Source organism: Diadema antillarum, unplaced genomic scaffold (genome assembly GCF_040938485.1).
Source record: "Diadema antillarum isolate AM-2024a unplaced genomic scaffold, OU_Dant_1.0 scf00000029, whole genome shotgun sequence".
NCBI lineage: Eukaryota > Metazoa > Echinodermata > Echinoidea > Diadematoida > Diadematidae > Diadema > Diadema antillarum.
This window is the reverse complement of record NW_027270918.1, coordinates 5,621,580-5,645,159: the sequence shown is the minus strand read 5'-3', so window position 1 is coordinate 5,645,159 and position 23,580 is coordinate 5,621,580. Positions and strand designations below refer to the sequence as shown.

General features: G+C 38.6%; 2 protein-coding genes across 2 annotated transcripts; both read left to right on the top strand.

Annotated features, from left to right (window-relative positions):
- The first annotated feature begins 2,909 nt into the window (after window positions 1-2,909).
- Window positions 2,910-10,446, top strand: LOC139740003 (cytochrome P450 2C20-like). The gene is made up of 6 exons (XM_071650602.1): window positions 2,910-3,258; window positions 5,889-6,197; window positions 6,421-6,702; window positions 7,397-7,582; window positions 8,601-8,807; window positions 10,241-10,446. Exons 1-6 carry the CDS (start codon window positions 2,910-2,912, stop codon window positions 10,444-10,446), a joined length of 1,539 nt encoding a protein of 512 aa, XP_071506703.1.
- Window positions 10,447-20,098: 9,652 nt separating this feature from the next.
- LOC139739994 (muscarinic acetylcholine receptor M4-like) lies at window positions 20,099-22,317 on the top strand. Its single transcript, XM_071650592.1, has 2 exons — window positions 20,099-20,983; window positions 22,009-22,317. The coding sequence occupies exons 1-2, from the start codon at window positions 20,099-20,101 to the stop codon at window positions 22,315-22,317; spliced, it is 1,194 nt and encodes a 397-aa protein (XP_071506693.1).
- Window positions 22,318-23,580: the final 1,263 nt, after the last annotated feature.

Sequence of the window (23,580 nt, the reverse complement as noted above, 5' to 3'; positions counted from 1 at the left end):
TGAAAAAAAAAACAGCTTTAGAGTTTTTAAAAAGTTCTAATATGTGAGTTAGGGATAAACAACCAATACAAAAGTTTTAATCAGTATAATCAATGTTACGTGTTGTTAAATATACAAAATGTGAACAATTTTTATGACGAACTTGTTTCCAGAATAAACCAACTACAGTTATATCTTATTGAGAAAACGAAATAGTGCTATTTCCTTATATTTTAGGATTTATAGCGAAATGTTTATATGGTAGGCTGTTTTGTGATACAACTGACCTACACATATGCATCAAATGTGATAACTCGAACATTTCTCAAGACACTGCTTTAACACCTTTAACAATGTATACACTGGAGTTTCGCACTGAGAAACTGGACATTCCCATTTAACTAGGCTCTTCATAACGTGCAAGGTCTTATGTAGTTCAGATGTTCTTTGGGCGCATTTTGAACTGGTTGATAAATTACAGACCGAAGGATCTTCCTCCTCTCTTACTTCTCAGAAGAGGAAGTCACGTTCCCTTCCTTCTCCCTTATCTCAAGATCTCAAAATGCCATCTGATTTTTCAATTTCCTTTCAGAAACAGAATGCATTCATCGTCTAAAAAAGTACCAATGCGTTCACATTATGGCATATTGGGAGATATATTATGAGTGAGAAATTCCCCCCCCCCCCCCCCACAACGAAAAAAATAATGGAACCATGCGCCCATTATCATTTCCTCGGATAAATCCACAACGACCACAGCTAAAGGAAAACAACAGATTATGTTGTGTTCATACGATATGTGCATGTTCTCTTTTCGCGGTATCACACAATAAATGTCGTCATGTTGGTAATTAACGAGAACAAGCAAATCTTGATTTTATTCTTATAAACAATAAACAATGCATGTAATCAATGAATCATAACGGGGGGAGTGATAATGATACAATACAACCATGATTTCTCTGTCTTTGGGTCATCGGTTCGAATGCTGATCGGACTCGAGGCCTTTTCAATCGTTGTCACCTGCTTATAAACACTATATCGCTGCCAAATTTTAATTTAAAGCGTTTGGGTAAACCCTTTACACCAACGTATACGAAAGTACAAAGGAGAGCTAAAGTGATGGCAAAAGAGAAGCACCTCTTGAGACAGTTAGATAATGTGGGTTCACGTCACGAGTTGGACACCCACGAGTCATTCAGCCCACGAGTAAAGCAGCCAACGAGTCGTATACAGCACACGAGTCTTACAACCTATTATACGAGCAAGAAAATAGGTGAACAAGGCCAACGAGCTATACTGTCCACCAGCTCCACACTACGCAAATAATTCCCATGAGTACGACACTTGGTAAACGATGCCCACGATTCCGACACTAAGCAAAAACGGCCCATCAGACCGACGTGAACATCATGGGGTTTAATGTACGTAGTGTCAGTCTCGTGGGCCTTTTCTGCCTATTGTGTCAAGTTTATGGGCTGTATGACTCATGGACCTTTTTTCAATGTCGAACTCGTGGGCTATATGACTCGTGGGGTGACCCCAGTACAGTGTAGGCCCTACACTGTAGTCTGTTTCCTAAAAAGTCCACAAGGCCCAGTTGAGCTCTTTATTGTGGTATACGGAATCTGAAGGTGAACTCCCCCCCCCCACCCCAATAAAAAAGACTGAGAAATTAGAAAACAACCACCAAACAAAGAACATGAAGAAGAAACAAATGCTTTACCATATAACGAACAACTGTACGAACAAAAATATGAACACATTAGTGCAAATACGTGACATAAGTAGTTGACAATATCAAATAAGCTAGGTTAGCACTTCTTGCACTTTTTACAATATCTATGGGGAAGGGGGTCTTCCAAGATTAAAAGAAAAAAACCAAGCTTGAGAGCCTTTGAATAGTTTATTGGTATGAACTTTGATCTCGAATGGCAAATAATGAGTTTTCTTCTTTAGAAATAGAACGAATAATCTGGAAGTCTATTTGGAATGCTAAATACGGCACCTTACTTAGAAGACGGTAATGTAAACAGATTCTTCTGAGCATCTGATGCTGTCAGTTAAAGGATTGATCGCCATGTTATTTCTCATCATTCACTTTGTTAGCACTACACATTAACCGTTGGTTTCTACGGTCAGCAATAGATGCATTCAAAGCACTAATAAATCAAACTATTCAATCATGATGACTGGGCTTCAAACCAGTTTGATAATCACGAAGGTTAAAGATTAAATGTTCTCTATCACACAACTCTGTTCAATCCTGAATGCTCACAAGCAAAATCCACCTCAACTCAGTTTCTTCTAAAACCCACTTCCTACAACCAACAGCCTTTCCAGATTTCTGAATAGTTCACTATGTAGAAGGAAAAATTTTGTACCGCCTTTGCGAAGCAACTCCCAGACACACAGCATTATAATTGTTTCAAGTCTATCTGGCGGTACCCCGAGTTTGCCAAAGGTATGAAGGGGATAATCTTGAAGAAACGGGGTGTTCTTTATCTAGAGTTCTATATAACGAGTTAAGTTTAACTTCAGCTTACTAATAATAGCCCAAGTCAGATAGGCGAATTCCAGAGAGGTTCATTTGGAATTTGTTTACGGAGACATCTATTTAGCTCATGCTATCTCTGATTCGCAGCCATTGTAGAAGAAGGGAGGTAATTGCTTTGACGTGCTTTGTAAATGTGTACATTGTGGAAACTTTTGAAGAACAGAACATTCAAATAGGCTTTTGGCAAAACGTCATTTAGTGTTGCCGATACGGTACATTGCTTTGATGGCGGGGTACCTCATTTGAATTCAAAGGTGAAATGTTCACATGTTGTGCCAAACTTTCATCAGTATTTAATGCTACGACAAACATACACATTGCTGAAAAGTGCTCTTCGTTTGAGGGAAGCGGTTAACTGACAAAGGGGACAGAAATGGAACGTGTGAATGATCCCTACGCCGTCGCGTTATTATTCGTTAGCTTGGTGCTCTCCGCGATTTGGTTCATACGGAACTCGCGATGGTGGAAGTACCGCTTGGCCCCAGGCCCGATTGGTGTGCCGATTTTCGGCATTCTGCCTTACATTGATCCGAAAAATCCTGCCATTGCCATCCGAGAGATGTCGAGGCGTTACGGGACGGTTTTCAGTGGGAATCTTGGAGACCACCACGCGGTCTTTCTGAACGACTATGACACTATCAAAGAAGCCTTTTCGAGAAGTGACGACACGTGCAATGACAGGCCAAGAATAGCATCTTTGGAGCTTTACAGTAACGGACAAGGTAAAAATAATTACGAAAACACTGCTTTTAGGAGAGTTACAGTGGCAGTGACAATCCATATCACTTATAGTGTCACCAGTCATCATCAGTTAGAGTCAGTTGGAAAACGCGTGACTATCATAGCAGAAAGTCGTACAGGCTGCCTGCACCTGTCGTTCTATGAAAGTTCACTGACAGTTTCCGCGATTGTTTGAAAGGATTGATAAGATGTCAAATTGGGATTGCTGAAGGATTTTTCTATGGCAGTGGCAGAGGAGGCGCACCGTGCACGCTCCCCCTCTTCACTTTTTTTTTGTGTGTGTTTAAACGAAAGGAATGAAAAGAAAAAAAGGGAGGGGCGCGTGCGTCCCCTTTAATTTTGTAGAGGCACCTCCCCTTTACGGAATTCGTGGATCCGCCCCTGTATGTGGTCTACTTTATGATTAGAATCATTCTAGAAGTTATTCTGATATTCGGTTATGTTGTTCTGTTCCTGATAATTCAGTAAGATAGATTGAGAAAGATTTTCTCAATATCTAAATTTACTTCTCATCAATTCATGGGGATTTTCTTTGAGGGTCTCGCGCTTCAGAACCAATATTTTCCACTGTTTAGTCGGGTCAACAATCTATGATGCTACCTCACAGATACAATAGCTGCAACATACTTTGCACAGAGTAATGTATCGCTGATCCTTGCGTTCAGCCAGGAACAACCACCATGTATAGTAAATGTGTGACATATAACATGGCTCATACCTATGGTTTTCATTAATTTCATTTAAAACATACGCAATTGCAACACGAAAAATGAATACAACAAATCTTCCACATGGTAGTCAATGAAAATACCGCGACTAAAGTACAATTAATGCCGCGACTTTTATGACAAATTCTGAATCAAAATGGTTAAAAATGGAGAACCCTGCTAAAGCAAAAAATAAAATAAAAAAGCAGTACTTGTAGTTTGCAGTCTCCTCATACACAATAACCAATTGCTTAACTTACAAAACTAGGCATAAAAAGACATAATCATAAAAAGAGAAAAATACGCACTTACACAAGCAAACGCCAGGCAGCTCTTTTGTAAAAAAAAGAAAAGAAATAAAGGACAGTTGTGGAAGGGATAACAGGAAGAGACTAGAAGGTTGAAGGGTCGAAACCTCTTTTCACTGGTGCAAAGGCTATACATCATTCTGTTTGATGGAAACCTGTTCACGAAAACTCAACTCTTATCACCATGATGTTTCAACCTTCAACTTCGCCATCTCTTCCGTTATTTCTGTTTCACCCCTCCCCCACGATTTCCCAGCACTTTACTTGATTTTTCATTCTATTCTTCCTTGCATTCACTCTCCCCGTCTCCTATTCTTTTGTCTCCACTGGTGTAACTTTCACTTTCAGCTAACTGCGCCCCCCCCCCCCCACCACCACTTGTCACTTTTTGCCCTCCTTACCCTCTTTCTATGTTGTTCCCCTCCTCCACTCACCTCTACTTTTGTTTTCGCCAAACAACGGCCCCTTTAAGGACTAAATACACATGCAGTGTTACCGTAAACCTCTCTTCCTCAACTTGGACATGGCACATATATTATTAATTACATGCATCCCTCACAGAACTCAAACGCAGCCCTTGTCAATGTGTACATACACATTTTACTGACGATAGAGGGAGCGATTCAATAAACGAATGTGGCGTGGAAAGTTTCGAAGTGAATACTTTGTATACTTGTATAGATGGGAAAGCTGAGATGCAGTGGTTAATCAGAGGCATGGGTGCCAACCTTGAAAACGGCATTGCAGTATTCCAAGGGCTGAAAAGGCGCATTTTTGGTGAAAAGTAGTATGTTCACCTTTCTTGCTAATGATACGTTAAGTGATGTAATGTGGGAAACCAGCAATGTCTACGAAACACTGCAATACGTACTTTTGAAAAAACAACACACATAAAAAATATTGCAAACAGAATAACAGTTAGCATCTCTGCAGAGGGACGCGTTTAAACAAAAATAGTAGGAGTTAAAAGAGCTGAGTTGGAATAAAAATTGGCATGCAGTCCGGAGACAGATTCAAGAGTTTTGGACAGTATTTACACTTCGGATCCACGTAAATTTCCCTGAGCACACATAATATCTATACATGATTAAACGATTTCTTTAGCTGGTGTGAACAAGTTTGGGTACAGCACGCAAAGGGCTCTTAATTACTCAAAACGCTGAATGATCGATGTGCTTGAAAATCAAAGGGGAGAAACTTGGCAGTCGATTGTGACGAAACAAAAGGAGACTGATTGGATGTCATTCCCTGAAAGATCCCTCTCGGTTTGTACTCTGATAATTATTACGATGATGAAAGCTGATGATTATAATTGAATCTAATTAAAATGAATACTGAGAGATGATTAACATCATGTGATTTAGCAAATGTTATTGTTTCCCCGAAAGGTTTTAGTTGCTAGGTTGTCATATCTAACGATAATGATGATGTTGATAATGATAATGATTATGATGATAATTATGACGATAATAATAATGGTGATAATAGTAATGATAACAATGATAACAATATTGATACTAATAATAAAAGTAACAGCAATTACAATTATACCAATCGAAGACAATAGCGTTGCTTTTTTTTTAAATTTCATCACAGGAGTTGCCACCTGTTTCTACAAAAACCATTGGAAGGAGCAGCGGCGGTTTGCCCTGCGCGTCCTCCGGAACTTCGGTATGGGTCGGGCGCACGGGGTGGTGACAGAAGCCATCGAATGTGAAGCGAGACACTTCGTGGAAGAGTGGACCAAGTTAAAGGGACCCTTTGACCCGACAGACTCCGTGGGAATGGCCATCTGTAATGTGACATGTAAATTTGGCTTTGGACGGCGTTTTTCCTACGATAATCCTGACTTTTGTGAATTCGTCCATGCCCTTGACAAGGTGTTTGAACTCGCCAACGTAGGAGGTAATGATATAGTTGTTGTTGTTGTTGCTGCTGCTGCTGCTGCTGCTGTTATTGTTGTTGTTGTTGATGATGATGATGATGCAGAAAAAAAATTACTCTTCTATTAGTCAACTGCCTCCCTTTACCCTGAACTGTAAATTTGAACGATGATGTTCATGGTGAAGTACAATAAAGTGGTTTTCGCTCCCCCACCCAATTCCCTGTCTCTCTCCCTCTCTTTAAGGTTTGATCAACTATCTCGGCATTTTGAAGTATGTCCCGTTCAGCGGTTACGGTGCCCTCAACGACGCTAGTCGCCACCTAGAGAACGGCCTCTTCTTGAAAGAATGCCTGAAACACAGACAGCAATTCTCTCCGGATCGAAAACCGGAGGACATCATTGACTGTTTCCTCCAGGAGATCGACAAGAGGAAGACCGAAAAAGACAACTCGCCTACAGGCTTCACCGACAAGCAACTCATTCACTTTATGGCAGACATCTTTGCCGCTGGAACAGACACAACAAGTATGTTGTCATGAATGCGATCATGCAAATTTGAAAACGGATTGGTACAGCTTGAAATATTTTGTCTGTTTTTGTCCATAGGAGGCCATTCTTAAATCCACTATTGTCAATCCCTCGGTGTGGCAGTAAAAAAAAAAAAAAAATTAATATGATAAAACAGCACTATATGTTCCTCCAAATGAGCGAAAATTCATGAAAAAGTAAGACGATTGACGGCATCGTTAGTTTATACCCTCAATGATTTTCAATGTTATGATGTTTTGATGAAAATATCGCCGTGTAAAATGTGGACTATTTGAACGCTGAATTGTGTTTCTTTATTACTGTGAGTATGACCGTTGTGTCAATAGCCACAAATGCGTTTTTCTACAGGAAGATGGATTAAGAGTTCAGAGAACGGAGTCTCGTAATTAGAGTGTCTATAAGAGCATTAAGAAGAACATGCTGACCTGGTGGGAAAGTATGGTAAAGTCTAAGGAAGTGAATTTTGCACTGTAAGACTTATAACAATCATGTAAGTGTATTGTAAAACCGTTTAATACAAATTTGTAAATGTTAGTAATCTTTCGTTTGTTTGTATGGATCTACACCAAATCTTTGTTTGTATTTGTGTCCTTGTGAAAACATTTGTGATATTGAACGATATTCGAATAGAAAATCATTTTATTTTCACTTATGTCTTGTGATATGACAGCTACATCCATCAAGTGGGCCCTGCTCCACCTCACGAAATTCGTGGACCCACAGGCTAAGGTACAGGAGGAGCTAGACCGAGTGGTGGGTAGGGATCGCATGCCCGCTATCTCGGACAAACCGCACCTCGTCTACACCCAAGCTTTCCTGGCAGAGAGTATGCGATACTCGTGCATCGCAACCTTCGGTAATCCATCTCAGTCACTCACGATTATTACCACGCTCTTGTTACTCAATGTACTGGATGATATCTGGAGATGCGCCATGACACATGCTTCAGGATGCAGAAGGTTTAATAAACACACATAGGATCTTACAGCATACACTGAACATAAAAGATACACCTATGAAGACATATGACACCAGGGGGATCCAGGAATTCCGTAAAGAGGGGGCGCGTTCACAAAATTAAAGGGGGCGGGCGCAAGCACCCCTCCCCCATTTTTTCTTTTTATTTATTTTGTTTCAACGAAAAAATAAAGGGGGGGGGGTGTGCGCCGGTTGCGGTCCTCCCTGGATCCGCCACTGCGACACTATGACATAAGATCGACTAAAGTTAGAAGAAATTATGTTTGCATTGAATTTACCAAGGGACATTTACCACTTTACTTGGATTTTGAGAAATTACCATAAAAATCAGTAAACAGGGTCGCCTTGTATCTTTAAGTATTTATCGAATATGCAGTGTTTTATGTTATTACTGCATTTTCATGTGCGTAATCCCGGCAACGAATTCCGATCAGCACTCCAAAAGGACATCAGAATAATGTTTTACTTTGTAGTAAATTGGCTTTGGTAATTCAGTTGAAACTTTACGAACCCTGATCTGTTGCGTCGATGTGACGTTTCAACAGAAATCTGAAATGATACCAAACAAAGTCGCAAAATATGAGTTTCCCATCAATTTGTTAGTCTCCTTGCTGGATTAACGCTCTCTAAATGATAATAAATAAATTGTTTGCATGTGCAAATTGTAACACGTGTGGTATATTGTAGTAGAATTGTTATATTCATTGTACTAATGTCAATCGTGACACAAACTATAATGTGTCTATAATGACAATATTGATAATAACTTGATCACTAGTACAAATATTAATGATAATGATACCGTAATGGATTATGGTGGGCGAGGCGTGCTTTATCATTATTATTATCATTTTTCTTACCTGAACTTTTCTCTGGTGTCCGTGTTCCTGGCTAAGGTGTTCCCCATGGAGCCAAAGAGGACACGACATTACATGGCTACGACATCCCAAAGGGAAGCGTGGTCATGCCGAACCTATGGGCCGTATGCCATGACCCCAAAACGTTTCCTAACCCGGATGTATTTGACCCCATGCGCTTCGTGGATGCTGAGGGGCAGATTATCCCGTCTCTCCTGGAAAGAGTTAGCACACAGTTCGGCATTGGTACGTATCATAATGTCTTTTTGTTTCTTTAATACATAGAAGTTACGGTCCGGAGGCGAGCTGGAGATCCCGTCTTCTGAAAGGGATCGTATAGTTTTGATTGAGACCTAACTTTAGGTTCCCAACATCTTTAGCTGAGAAATGAGAAACTTCTTATGAAATATGAAAGAGTATAAAATTCCGAGAGGAATTCAACGATTATTTTAATGAGAATTGGTTTAGAAATGGAAGAGATATTGAAAAAATCATAATGAAATTAAGGACCCACCTTTTATTATGATCTCTTTGTTTTACTTTGTTTTTGGATATCCCATTTAAACACCGATATCTCAGTCATTTCAACACCGATTTTCATCAAATAAACTTTGAATTTCTCTTAGAATTGTGTGCTCTTTAACATTTTATGAAGTATTTTCTAATCTCGCAAGAAGTTCAAAGCTGAATCTTCACAGCGACCGATACTATACTATCCCTTTAACCGAAGATGAGCTAGAGATCACATCTTCTCAAATAGCGAGCTTTAGATCTGTGACGGGAACGCTAAGACGACGCAGCCCTCCCCCCCCCCCCCCCCACGCCCCTTGTACAATGGAAACAGATGTCTCGCGCATGCGCAGAACACCATTTTTGTCTAAATAGCGTCGTCTTAGCGTTCGCGTCGCAATCTTAAGCTCGCTAATGACACCAAGAACACGAGAGAATTTCTTCTCGACATCTTCGGGGGCAAGAAAGGGGGAGATTCGACTACGAGCTCAAGTCTCCTTTCTTTCTCGGACCCGAGAAGTTGAAAAAGACGAGATCTCCCATCTCGCCTTCTCGAACCCCATACTTTTTGCCAAGAGGTCGAAAAGACTAACGTTGTATATCGTATGTTTCAGGTACGTAAACTAGATTAGTGACTTACAAAATAAGGGAGGAACACACAAGAGGTATTGTTTATGTTTATTGCCGACTTTCTCGTTTCCCTCCCTCTCTCGGATCTCGTGTTCTCGTTCCAGAGATGGCCGAGAAGATGAGGAATTACCTCGTCATTTCTGTGGCACTTATAAGCTTTCATACCCTTATCAGAGAGAGTCCCAACTCAGGCAAGCTGAGTCCTTCCAAGTGAATTTTCGTGCTGTTTTTTTCCAACACTTCGAGTGAGTTCCATTTTTTTGGACAAAAATGGTCTCATATTCACGTTGTTTTTGCTGATGATTGGCAATTTTGATATTCATCTTAAACGAGGGTACCTTAAGTGGAACCGGAATACTTATTATAGAAAGAAACGTTCATAACTTTATCAAAGAAGTAAAGATGAAAAGAGGTCAAGGATTAGAGAGGCTTGTTACTTTTTATACAGCGAACAAGAAAAAAAAAAGAATCAAATTAAGAAGAAAATGGCTAATTTTGTCACCGATTGTTTATTGTGATAATATCCTTACACATCCCAGGTCGACGAGCCTGTGTTGGAGAGCAGATTGCCCAAGTAGAAAGGTTCACATTCGTGTCGCACGTCCTTCACCGCTACTCGCTGTCAGCGCCCGGAGGACCCGCATCAGTCAACCTGGCACCCGCCGGAGGCCTGACATGCAAACCTCACGACTACAAAATGATCGCCACTCCACGGCCATTGGGGGAAAATTATGCTGCGCAGTAATGTGGCGTTATTGCATGATGATATCGAGAGACATTTCGCGGTTTCCCAATCCTGATGCTCAAAACGGCTCTAAAAGGACTTGTATTTCATCAATATTTTTGTCAAGATTCAAATGCAGAATATCTTTCGTTTGGTTCGCACAAAATGCAAAAAGAACTCCCCTCCATGGCGTTGTTATTTGTGTAAACAAGTTAAAAAAACAATTTTCATGAATATATTTGTTTGTTTTTTAAAGTTTGGAGGTATTTTGAGTAAAGTGGTTCAATGAAATAATGAAACAGGGTACTTTGTAAACTATAAACTCATTCGTGTGATATTTAAGTCTAGTAAAAGACAAAGCGAGTGTATGACAAAGAGAACATGGAAAGGTTTTGCTCGAACTTAGCGTTATATGTATTTGTTCTCTTTTGAAACTGTTCGGTTCAGGTTCATTCAGTGCAGCTGTTGTTATATTACCCTAAGTGGATAAAGAAATACTAACCAAAGAGAAGAGGTATAAAAAGTAACATCGATTGTCAACTACTCTTGGATCTAAACTGATGAGGTAATCTCTAGAATATCCTTTTTAACGCAGCGCGATGGTTATTGTTTTTTTAACGATTCATTTTCATTATTGAATGACGATGGCCATGTTTTAGCAAAGTTTGTGCCTTACTTTACGCTATGTGCCTTATATTTATTGTGCGATACTGCCATGCTGTATGCGGGGATTGCGTTGTTTGACCAGTGCGCACTCCACTCGGCAGTTGCAGTTTGTTTTATCTCCTTATCAAACGTGTATACAAAAGTTGTATTTGTTCGAGCGATTTGACTTCGTCAACACCCACAAAACCAATGGGATATGTGCTGTATATGGCCCATAGGTTACCACATGGTTAATCCGTTCTACTCAATGTCATTTACAGACAGTAACTTCTTGAATGCAATCTATTACGTGATATATGTTTGCATTGGCAAAATGTTATGTCAGCATTTGTTATGACGTCACACCAAAATGTACCAAATGGAGCCCGATTAATTCTTGAGGAAAGTTGAGTTCAGTTATTCATATACATTAAGGAAGTAATAATCGTTTACGTCATATCAAATTAGAAAAGATTGATACTTTATAAATTTATTCTCTAAGGAAGAGAGAAAAAATAAGATATCGTCCCTTTACTTATTTCCTTTCTCAATATACATACATTATGCATAATCTATATGTATATATACATGTATATATATATATATGGATATATATATATATATATATATATATACCGGGTGTCCCAAAAAAAGCGGAACGGTGGATTTTCAGTACCTTGCGGTCTAAAAGTTATATATCTTTTGACATCATTAGAAAGAGCATCTTCCGCAGAAAACTATGATGCCAAAATCATTAAATTTGGTTCAGTACTTTTTATTCTACACCAATTTCTGAAAATGCAGTCATTGTCAAATTTCGCCGGATTTTTTCGACTTATGAGATAATAATTTGAGTGCGACACGCGATCCATACGGTGAATATTGTGTAAGCTCGGTGATCCATGTCAACAAAAGATACAGCTTTCACATTGGGCACGGGCCAGGAAAAAACAGTGTGTGTGTGTGTGTGTGTGTGTGTGTGTGTGTGTGTGTGTGTGTATGCGCTCCCAATATGCAAGCGTTATCTTTTGTTGACATGGATCAACGAGCCTACACAATTCACCGTATGGAACGCGTGTCGCACCCAAATTATTATCTCATAAGTCGCAAAAAAATGAAAATGACTGCATTTACAGAAATTGGCGTAGAATAAAAAGTACTGAACCTGAATATATCACTTTTAGAACGCAAAGTACTGAAAATCCACCGTTCCGCTTTTTTTTGGACACCCGGTATATATATATATATATATATATATATATATATATATGCTAATGTTTATAACATATGTAATGTATTCGTTTGTGTGTGTGTGTGTGTGTTTGTGTGTGTGTGTGTGTGTGTGTTGGTCTCATTGGCCCAGCATTGGGGGTAATGGGGGTATGCTGGCCTCAAACATATTTTGCACCTCCCCCCATTAAAAAAAAAATGGTTTAATGATATCAAAGTATCATAAAAATACACAAACCCACTACCTGTTGAGCGTGCAGATTAATCGTGAAACTAAACAAACGAAAAATCAATATTGCTGACGCATAACTTATAGTTTTTTAAATCAAATTAATGTGTTCTTGGGAACGAAGTGTTCTACTTGAGAAGTTCAGAGAGGTAAAAGCTAACATAATGAATAAATCAGATGGATAAATGTGAATAATCATGAGGTGAACAGTATGTGAAAATCAGTCGGAATGGTAAGTGCAGGTGCAGACATATTAAATACGATTGCGTTCTTAACTGATTCGGAGAGCGAAGTTACCTTGTTCATCACTTCAGAGTCAGAGGCATTAACCTAGCATTCAAAAGCCCTACCACTGTTGGAAGTGCTCATGGAACTTAAAGCGTCCGTCGACATATAGTTTAGATCGTTTTTACCTCTGCTACACTGACTCTAATCGTGGCTTGTCTCTAACTTCTTCTTGGAAGCTTTTCCGCTGAGGGCTAGGCCTGATTACGAATTTTCTGAAAATACGGAAATAATATCATACAAACAAAACAAGAGTAAGTACACTATGACAACGGAATGAGGTCTGTTGTCGAAGTCATCAATGAACTTTAAGGCCAAACTGTCATAGTATAGATAGCCCATCTGACAATGACCAGAAAGCAAAAGCAGCCAGACCACTGGACCCAGATCCCACAATGAGTTTTACAAAACACTTAGTTTAGGGGGTAATAACCGATGTTCTTACGGGTAACGCTGAAGATGAGATTTAGTTCCAACATGGAAATCAAGAATCGACAGTTTAATAATAAAGTAGTTGCTGTAGTTAAGAAGGCCGGCTGCGAAATAGTTTTCACACCAAATACTGCAAGGGTAAGAAGTTTGTGTGTTTTTTTAAAACATTTTAGCCCTCCATGAACTATTTTATTTTATCAATGTCAACATAGTACAACTTATAATCTTCAGCCAAAATCTCGTTTTTTCTTAACATTTGTCTCGCTATCATTTACACAAACCAATATTGGAAGAAGTTGGTGGTGAAAAGAGAGGGCCAGAGAAGATCGCCTGTGGTGTCAGCTATTGACGTGAGTAAAGGCATTTCAGCTTTCGGCTCGTTCTCCGTGTTATACATCAACCCGGTATTATGAGACAGTTGAGTAGACAAGCGTTATTTATGTAGGCGTAATCTTGATATTGAGCCTTTCACGAATGTTACTGAGAGTACAGTCTCCTTCCAAAAGTTGATGGTGTAAGACCGCTACATCCTAACTTTCTCCAGGTGCCACGAGGTTGTTATAGCAACAGATATCCATAAGGATATGATACCCGGTTACTTGTATACGAGACGCTCTCGAACTTCAGCCTATTTGGAACTTGTCATATTCTTCTTTGAGTAACATGTTTCTTTGAAGAAATGAGAGCAAGAGGTAACGAAGGAAAACCATACTTCATACAGAATAGGGATGAATATTTTGATATTTGTTGAAACGTAGCACTACAAGACACATACATGATACCACTTCGTAAGCACTCGCGTACCAGAAGCGACAATGACAACGATTTTAGAGTATAACGTGGGAGCCATTGTCCATTACCTGCCAGACAATTTTGTTCTCAGAGCAAGGTTGGCATCATTCACTTAGATACCCTAGCAAAACCCAATTACCTCGTTGCAGTTCATGCCGAACATGTCTCCATGGTTGTTATTTTCTGACGAAGTAAAACTTTTATTATGAAATATGTCACCGGCAAAGTGATATGGAAGGATCATTTCCAGTTTTACGAAATTGGAAGATTTCAATTTTGTCAATATATTATAATTTGTAAGTCCCATACATTATGAAATTCAAAGTGACTAGGGCACCATGAAAAGTGGGGCAAAGTGAGGAGGGCATCATGATAAGTGGGGCAATTAAACGTCACCTTAATTTCTCTGACAGTGCTAATGAAACAGAACTTATATGGTCGCTTATAAGATTAGTATAGACCTACTAGAGCAACTTGATTATGTGACAGTGCCCTATTTCTAGATTTCAGAAAGAGCCACCATCTGCTTAAAAGGACTTGGAATAAACCAGAAAAACTGCTCAGTAACACACACACACACACAGACACACACACACTCAAACAAACACACACGCACACAAAATATACTTTATTTTGACTTACAGTGTTGTATCACCCTGTGAGATGGATAAGGATGGGGTGGCATGTAGCTAGGCTGAACAACAAGTTGCTAGATACACCTGTATCTACCAAGAACAAAACCTAAAAGAATGCCTATTTGCATTGATATTGAACTCTTGGTATTCATCACAGTAAGATCAGTGTTGTTATCATATAATAGGCTATTCATCGAGATGTGAGTATGGTGTGTAATTTGCGTGTGGAGTATAATATTGGATCGATGATAAATTGTGTAAGTGGGACCACGCGTCTAAACAGATGCAGTATTGCAAGTTATTTGCTCCCATCTCCACAAAAACAAAAGCGTTGAAGCTCAGGAATCATTGCTTTAATATTTTTTCTGTTTTCAAGTAGGGAAGAACAATCAAGCGAACTGTCATATCTTAAACAATTAAATTGAGTATTTTGTCTCTGAATGGTTCACATCAACTAGGTCAGCAGTATCGGGGAAGTGTTGAGAATATTATTGGGACATCAGACGGATATCGCGAATTTCGCATCGCATCAGTCACGTTCAAAATAGTTAGGGACCTTGGAAAGACGTGTCATTGGCAAGAACTTTCAACACTGTATTATCAAATACCAAAGACTACCAAGTATATAGTGTTACTGTCATACTGAAATGATTAAAGAAAACACGTTAAAGATAAGATTTAATGAAAGTGTATTGCTCAACTCAAAGAGATAAGGGGTTGTTGATCACGATAAAGACATAATACTCCAGTCATCGCGTGAGTAACGACTATCATTTATAACGGCGATGAAGTTGTTTCTTCAGGAAAGGTAACATACATTTGTGTGTATGTGTATGTGTGTGTGCCCCTAAGTAGAGGTGACGTCTAAACCCAAGAAAAGATAAAGAAATCAACAGGTTGATTAAATAATCAATATCAAGGTCATTATTTTGTTAACACCCTTTTTGCATCAACAATCATTATTTGCACTCAATTCAATTCAATTCAATTCATTTATTTCCATACTTCTCATTTATGAACATTATAACAGAAATCAAACAAGTTCTTTTACTTTGTAAACAATGTGCAGAACACAAACAATATACATGGTGCTAACACATTAGTTACATGTAATGATAACTGGTCAAAATCGAAATCGAAATGGGGTTGATCAAAGAGAAGTATGACTCGAACCAGTCAATACAGTCTTCCCATGATGTTTATTTTTTCAATGAATTATTTCAATTCCAGATTACAGGGGTAATCGATATCTTTCACTTCAATTTTACTTCATTCAATTTTCATTTTTATCTTTAATTCTAGATATCTTTAAGTCGACAACCCTTGTTATTTTCGACGGTTCCATGACATTCGCCATTAAATATCTGCACTGTGAATACCAAAGACTACCAAGTTGTGTTACTGTCACACTGAAATGATTTTAAAAAACACGTTAAAGATAAGATTTGATTAATGTGTATTGCTTAACTCAAAGAGACAAGGGGTTGTTGATCACGATATAGACGTAGTACTCCAGTCATCGCGTGCGTAACGACTATGTATATTATTAACGGCGATGAAGTCGTTTCTTCAGGAAAGGTAACATTTGTGTGTATGTGTGTGTGTGTGTGCGCGCGCGCGTTTGCGTGCGTGCAAAAACATTGTGACTAAGCAGAGGTGACGTATAAACCCAAGAAAATATAAAGAAATCAACAGTTTGATTTAAAAAAATTAGCATCAAGGTCATTATTTTGTAAAAACCCTGTTTGCATCAACAATCATTATTTTGCACTCGAACCAGTCAATACAGTCTTCCCATGATGTTTATTTTTTTCAATGAATATGTATTTCAATTCCAGATTACAGGGGTAATCGATATCTTTCATTTCATTCTTACTTCATTTAATTTTTATTCTATCTTTAATACAATTATCCTAGATATCTTTAAGTCGACAACCCTTGTTATTTTCGACGGTTCCATGACACTTGCCATTAAACATCTGCACGCTATAAAGCCAAACATCAATACTACCCACAATGGAAAAGATAACCCTAACCGTAATCCTAATCCTCACGTCAAACTAAACATTAGACCTTATCACAACCCTAATTCTAACCTTGCAGAAAACAAGGCCGGAGCAACTGTTGCAAGAGAACGTGTCAGGAATGTCGTGTCACCATTTTCGACACATCAAGAAGCATGCATTAACAATAGCAGAATTGAGAAATTAAACTTGAGTTGAATCCCAACTATACTGAAGCAAACTTGCCACGGTACAAGTAATCGTTATATTCCAACATAAATTATGTTCTAAAAACTGACACCAAGGTATTTATTTAGAATATCTATTTTGTTAGTATCTTACCGTTTAGCTGCAATAAGAAAATGGGGTTTCGTCATGTTCTCGATGGTTCGTTTTACGAAACGGAAACTAATTTTGCAGTAACCTGCTGTCTGGCGGAGAAAATAGAAAATATGTAAAAAATATGCGAGTGATTAAGCACCGCAATTTCAAAATGAAGTTTGCATATCCTCATACATATTAAGTACACTTTTTGTAAGCATACACAGACAGACAATAAAAATTGTCGGGCTTAGAAGTAATCGCTTACATCTTACATTTAGACATGATCCAATAAGAATAATCTCATTGATTTTCCTAGCCAACTGTTTTGCGATTAATTTCTACTAAACAAAACACTACGCCTATACCTTCTTAACTCTCACCTGTGATTTTATTGTAATTAAATTTTAGTGGGAATGTGTCAAAATTGTTTAAAATATGGCGCATGAAACATATAATTTACGTCGATGTAGGGCAATTTGTCAATCAGTTGTAATGAAAATATCTCGACGGAAGAATTTCATGAATTTGTATAATTACGCAGTACCCACTGCATGCTGTAAGGATTAGACCCAACACTTGCTGTCGGGCGGAAGCTCGGTGGTCTAGTGGAGATGACGCCTGTCCGGTGATCAGGAGGTCGTAGGTTCGAATCCTGCTCGAGTATGTACGCCCATGATTTTTCATCATGGCTACTGCTAAACACTGATCAATTCAGTGCTTATTTATGTCGATGTATAAGGGCAATTTGCCAATCAGTTACAATGAAAACATCTCGACGGAAGAATTTCATGAATTTGAATGAAACATATATTTATGCCATAAGTCAATATCTTATTCAGTCTCTTGCGCATCCTCTTTTCCTACCTTCGACAGTGACATTACCATTTGATACATTATCTGAATACTAAAACTGTTCCATATAAAATGTATTTCAGTATTATTTCAATTGCAGCATAGAAACAAGTGAAAGAAATTGATATCGACTGGCGCCAAACCTGCAATAAAGCTGTCTTGTTAGGAAAATGCTTTTGTGACTATGATTGATAGGCTTCATTGCCCTCCTTGCGACAATATTACCACCAAAGTGTGAACAGCTAAAAAAAAGAAAATACTTTCACGATATGATAAAATGCCAACCGCTCTCCGGGGCCCTTTTGAAACTAAAATCTTGAACGCTTACTGTCAAACACATCGAAAAGGAAACCCCATTAATGCTATATTGTGTCAATTGTTAAAAAGTAGAACTCGGAGGTCATCAATATATCTGGATGACGTCCTCACAATGACCAACGATGAGACTGAACCACCAAAACAATACTTTCACAAATATGATGCGTTTATTGATTCTGCTTTCACCAAAGAGAGTCTTAACAGAATAATACTTGAAGATAAATTTCTTTCAAAGCTAGTTTGGGGTTCTTCTCTTTCTTATACTGTGATGTCTTAGCCACTGAATGCATTGAAACCACTTGAGGCATGCATAATCTATTTTGTCAGAGTGCTTGACTTTACGGATTCTTCTTCTTATCGTATGACATTATGCGTTTTTAAAGTGGTAAATCCAGGCTGCCAAGCCAGGCTAGGGCGTCATCTGTTGTGTTTTTAATTTGTGTTTTTGTGTATTTGTGTGTGTGTCTCTCTGTGTGTGTCTGTGTGTGTGCCCTGCTAATTGTTGTGCGTATCCTATACAAACTAACACTTAGTGCTTCCTTGGAAGGTAAAATCCAGGTGGTTCGGACGTGGGATCCTTGATGAGTTCTTGGTTGGGAAATTCAGATCCTTCACATAGATTCAGTCATTCTTTGTTTAAGTTGTAATTGCTTTCTTCAAGGGACTTCGCTGACTGCCAGATTGCAGAGTTGAGGATCGTATCGACCTGCTTGGTGTGACAGGCTCTCAGCCCAGACTGGTGAACAGTACTCAGCAAATGAGTAGACAAGTGCAAATCATGCAGTTCGGAGAGTATGCGCATCAGAGGCCCAGCTGTTCCCTGCAACTTTGCGGATGATGTTAGACCTGGCCTTGAGCTTGCCGGCAACCCTCTTCAAATGCTCTCTATAGGTCAGACTGCGATCCATCGTTTACAGATGAAATGAAAAATCTTTCTAAAGTTTGGATTTCTTCAATAGTTTAGCAAAATGTGCATCATGGAGCTCTTTGATAGTTGTATAGAAAGGAATAAACATGACTGTGATAGCATTTGTGGACCGCACTTCTGCTCATATTATGAAAGAGAATCAGATGCTGATAAATGTAATTGATTGATAGATTGATAGTTTCGGTGCAAAGAAATGGTTCCACGCGCTGTCACTCATGATTTTGTATTTGCTTTCAAAGCCCTATTTAATTAATTGAGTGTATAATTCATTGTCTTTAGCAGATGCAAGTTCACCTCATGAACAGGTATTGTGGTGTCAAAATATAGGGACACTCAAAGCATAATTCTCCTGCTAAGCTACTCGCAAATTAGTTAGTATCCAGTAATCAAATTTACCATCAACTGTGATATAAATCTCTCTGCAACATGCCCAAGCAAAACGTATCACCAAAATACCTCGCGCTACCATAGTATTAGTTCTTGGGAAGGTGAACGAAAAGAGCATGTGCCACCGGTAATAATGGCTTTAAAATATGTCTTCAGTCACATGATCTTCTCACCAATCCATCAGCCAATAGACTGCGAGCTTTCTAGAAACCCCTCTTACGTACCTCAGTCAAGCCACTTTTGACTGTCCTCATGACTCCATACTTCTAACACGCATAGCAGTGTTAATTAAATTCGTGAAGGCACTGTACAAAATAATTTAATAAGCTTGATGATTCTTTGCATTCTTCTACCACATAATAATAAAATGACATTTCGCAAACTCTAGGAAATCTTTTCTGCTCTGCTCTTATCAAGCGTAATGGTTCACCAAGGTCATCTTTCAGGGCAATCAGTTTGAAACCTCTTTAGCTGTTATAGATAAAATCTGACTTCGCATCTTCTCTTGCAGTCACTGAAGTAATGCTTCTCATGCAGGGGACGGACAATCCCTCTCGGCCCTATCCCAATCTACACTTTACCTGCCAACACGTTCGTCTGTTGATACGTCACTATGTCCACATCAACAGAGAAATCCTACCCGACAGCTTGGGTTGAAAGTGCATTCGATAATCACACTGAAAATGAAGTGTATACAGAAGTTCCTGGAGTCGCGACGAATTCTTCAAGCATTCATAGCCTCCTTTGGCCCTCCCTCTTTACGGCTTGCATCATTGCAGCAAACGTTCTGACTCTTGTAGCTTTTGGTGTTGAAAAACGACTACGCACCTACAACAATTACTTCATCATCAACCTGTCCATAATCGATCTCCTCGTCGGTTTGAATCTTGTCCTTACCGTTGTCCATACCCATGTCGGCTACTATCCTCTGAACCAGGCACTTTGTAAGATTCTAGGTGGCATTGGCAAGGCGATCATCTGCGCGTCTAATTTCGTCGTCGTGATCATCTGCGCAGACCGACATCGTGCAACTTACGACCCCATCAACCATTTCATGACTCGCAGCAAACGTAAGGCTGTGTACCTCAACTTCCTCGCATGGCTGGGTGCACTCGCCTTCTGGATGATGTATATTACGGCCTGGGAATTCATCGACGACTTCGACAACAGACGTCACTGCGTTCGCAAATATTCGAGAATCCCTGGCGCCTCTATGCTCAACAGCCTTGTCATCTTTTATCTGCCTTTCGTTTTCATTTCCGTTCTTTATCTTCGTATATTCGTAAAGATTCGGAAGACACTTGGTGGGAAGAGTGTCCAAAAGAAATTCAGTGCGAACGATGATCACAGTGTGTCCAACAGTAATGTGGTCTCCGATTTTCCAAATACTTCAGACATCGACATCGATGTCGAGTCGGTCGGACAAAAACGCCTTGAAGGTCATTCGCCAGAGAAGGAAACGGAGCATGGAAATTCGGTAATCAACAAGAAGCCAATTGTAAGTAATCATAATTGTTTCTTTTTCTATCCATATCCGACGTATAAAAATACTTTGTCTTAACTTCACGGGACAATGTTGCAATTTGTAATTTTTGGCAAATTACAAAGAAGAAGCACAAAAGTAAAAAATCAAGCATATTGATCAAGGCTGCAAAGACAATCTATTTTAGGCGATACAGCTTCCGCCTCATTTCCCGTCTATTTTACAAGAATACTAATTTTTTAGACCATTCCTTGTGTACCGAGTAATCTCTCTCTTGTTAAGAACCATAACTACTATGCTATTAGAATTGTACACTATTATTTCAAACTCTTCTTATTTTTTGCCCAAATACGAGGAATATCTTTATCATTCTATTTGTTGTTGAATAATATTTCATCTACTTATTATTTTGTAAGGCGCTTACTTTGTTTGTTTTTTGATCATTCATTTTGGTCATCTTTTGGAAAGGCCGAATATATAATAGTAGTAGTAATAATGATAATAATAACAATAATAATAATAACTTACATGTACCAGGTCAGTGTTGAGACATTTAAAGTTTTTAAAACTGACTTTTATTACTCGAATTTCATTTGAAAATGTTACTTGCGTTTTTCTCTTTGCCTTCTTTTTTTTAAAAGATTTTGCGCGTACAGATAATAAGGCTTGAATTTCATCATAATTTTATGATGAAAAGGTAAATTACACTAACACAAATCTTTACTGTCAACAGCAAATACGGAAAAAATAATGCTACATCTGCACTTGATAGTGAAATGAGTACACTGAATTTCAAGTAATCCCGCCCCAAAACAACAAAACAAACAATTTATAGGAGCAAAATTTCCTAGTAATAACACACGTGGGTTTAAATCGGAACTTTTAAACCCAATATTGTTTTTTTTTATTTCTTATTCGGTACATATGTGAAGTCAAACTGTCCTTTTTAGAAATCAGAGTGTTAATACCCGAAGGGGACATTTGTGATTTGTGATGAAATGGATTTTCTGAAAAGTGTTTTCTTTTCTGTCTTGTCGAAGATGAAGCGCGAGTCGGCAGCCGAGACGCGAAAGGCAACTCGGACTCTTCTTTTCATCGTGCTGTCCTTTGTGATCACCTGGTTACCTCAGAGCATCAACCTGCTGATCTATTCCATAGATCCCGTCCTCCTTGTGCCTGGCTTACCCCGCCCCGGAAGGCTCTTTTTCGGCTGGCTGACGTACGGCAACAGCCTCCTGAACCCGATCTCCTACGCGGTGAGCCAGCCGCTGCTGAGAGCCACGGTGAAGAACGTGCTGCTCTGCCGCTGCACGAAAATATCCTCTGTGAAAAAAACTGTCATTTCTTAGTGAACTTTATGGCGAACATTACCGCACCATGGGGAGACCAAAAACCAAAAGCTTCTTTTCAATAGGTGCTTCATCCATTATTTTGCACACACCTATTTGATTGTCACTAATAATGCGTTATAAAATTCCCTTAATTTTGACATCTACAGCCATGCTAATACAAATATGTTCAAAAAGCCCCATTTAACAAATGACAAATATTTTTTTTTAAATGAGAACTAATCTCAGATCAAATTATACTGCAGTTAAAGTATTCCTTCCTTATGGAAACTTTTAACGTCGTTATTCTAGTTTTCAGTTTTTGACTTTTAGGGAATGGATTTGTTCGTAATTTCCAACGTCACTCTACCATTATTAACAGAAAGTTGCCAGATTTAGGTTCTGAATTTTGCGTCAAGCTATTTATCCACGAAATTGCTTTGAGCATAAGCAGCAATAGAATTCATCTTGAAAAAAAAAAAGGCCATTAGTAATGCTATAGCACGTATGGATATTGCTCCTGGCCGATCTATAAGTTTCAAATCCCGATCAAATTCTTACGAAAGCCAGTGGATGTCTTGGAATCTGGAAGCAGTCATCAACAAAAAAAAAAAATGAGCTTCATCATTTCGTTTGGTTTTAGTCTTGTTTGATTATCCACCAGCGAATGTGACTTTGAAAATCTGAAACATAAAATATCATTTATATTTAGATATCTAAATATCCTCAGAAATTATGCTTTTTTTTTCTTTTGCAAAGTAAAGTCACCTCAAGAGGCTTGTACAGAAGCGTACATGTTTCACTGGTATAATGATATAATCGTTACATCGCCTGCAATGACTAAATCGGTGGGAGGTATTTTGATTTTTTATAGTAAGGCGACTTTAGGGTGGTTGAGGTTAATTTTACCAGAATTTTATAATGATATGTTGCAGGTCAATTGGATGGGAAGTAGAAGTTTGATTCTGAAAGAGGATTCAAAAAGGAATGAGGTAATTTTAATGATAGATTTATTTTGATTGATGGATATACAGTATTTGATAAAGAGTTATTTCTTAGGAATGTATATAAAATTCATCATTTGGTAGATGTAAATGGGGAATTTAAAGGGAGAAGGGAGTTTTTAAGATTAGGATTTAGTGAAGAAATGATTGGAAAAATATCTGAAATATTTTTAACTTTACCGTCATCATGGAAGTGTACATTAAAACGAGAAATGAATATGGAGGATACTCAGTTGAAAATTGAACTTTATTTGCAAAACAAAATATATCATATACAGGA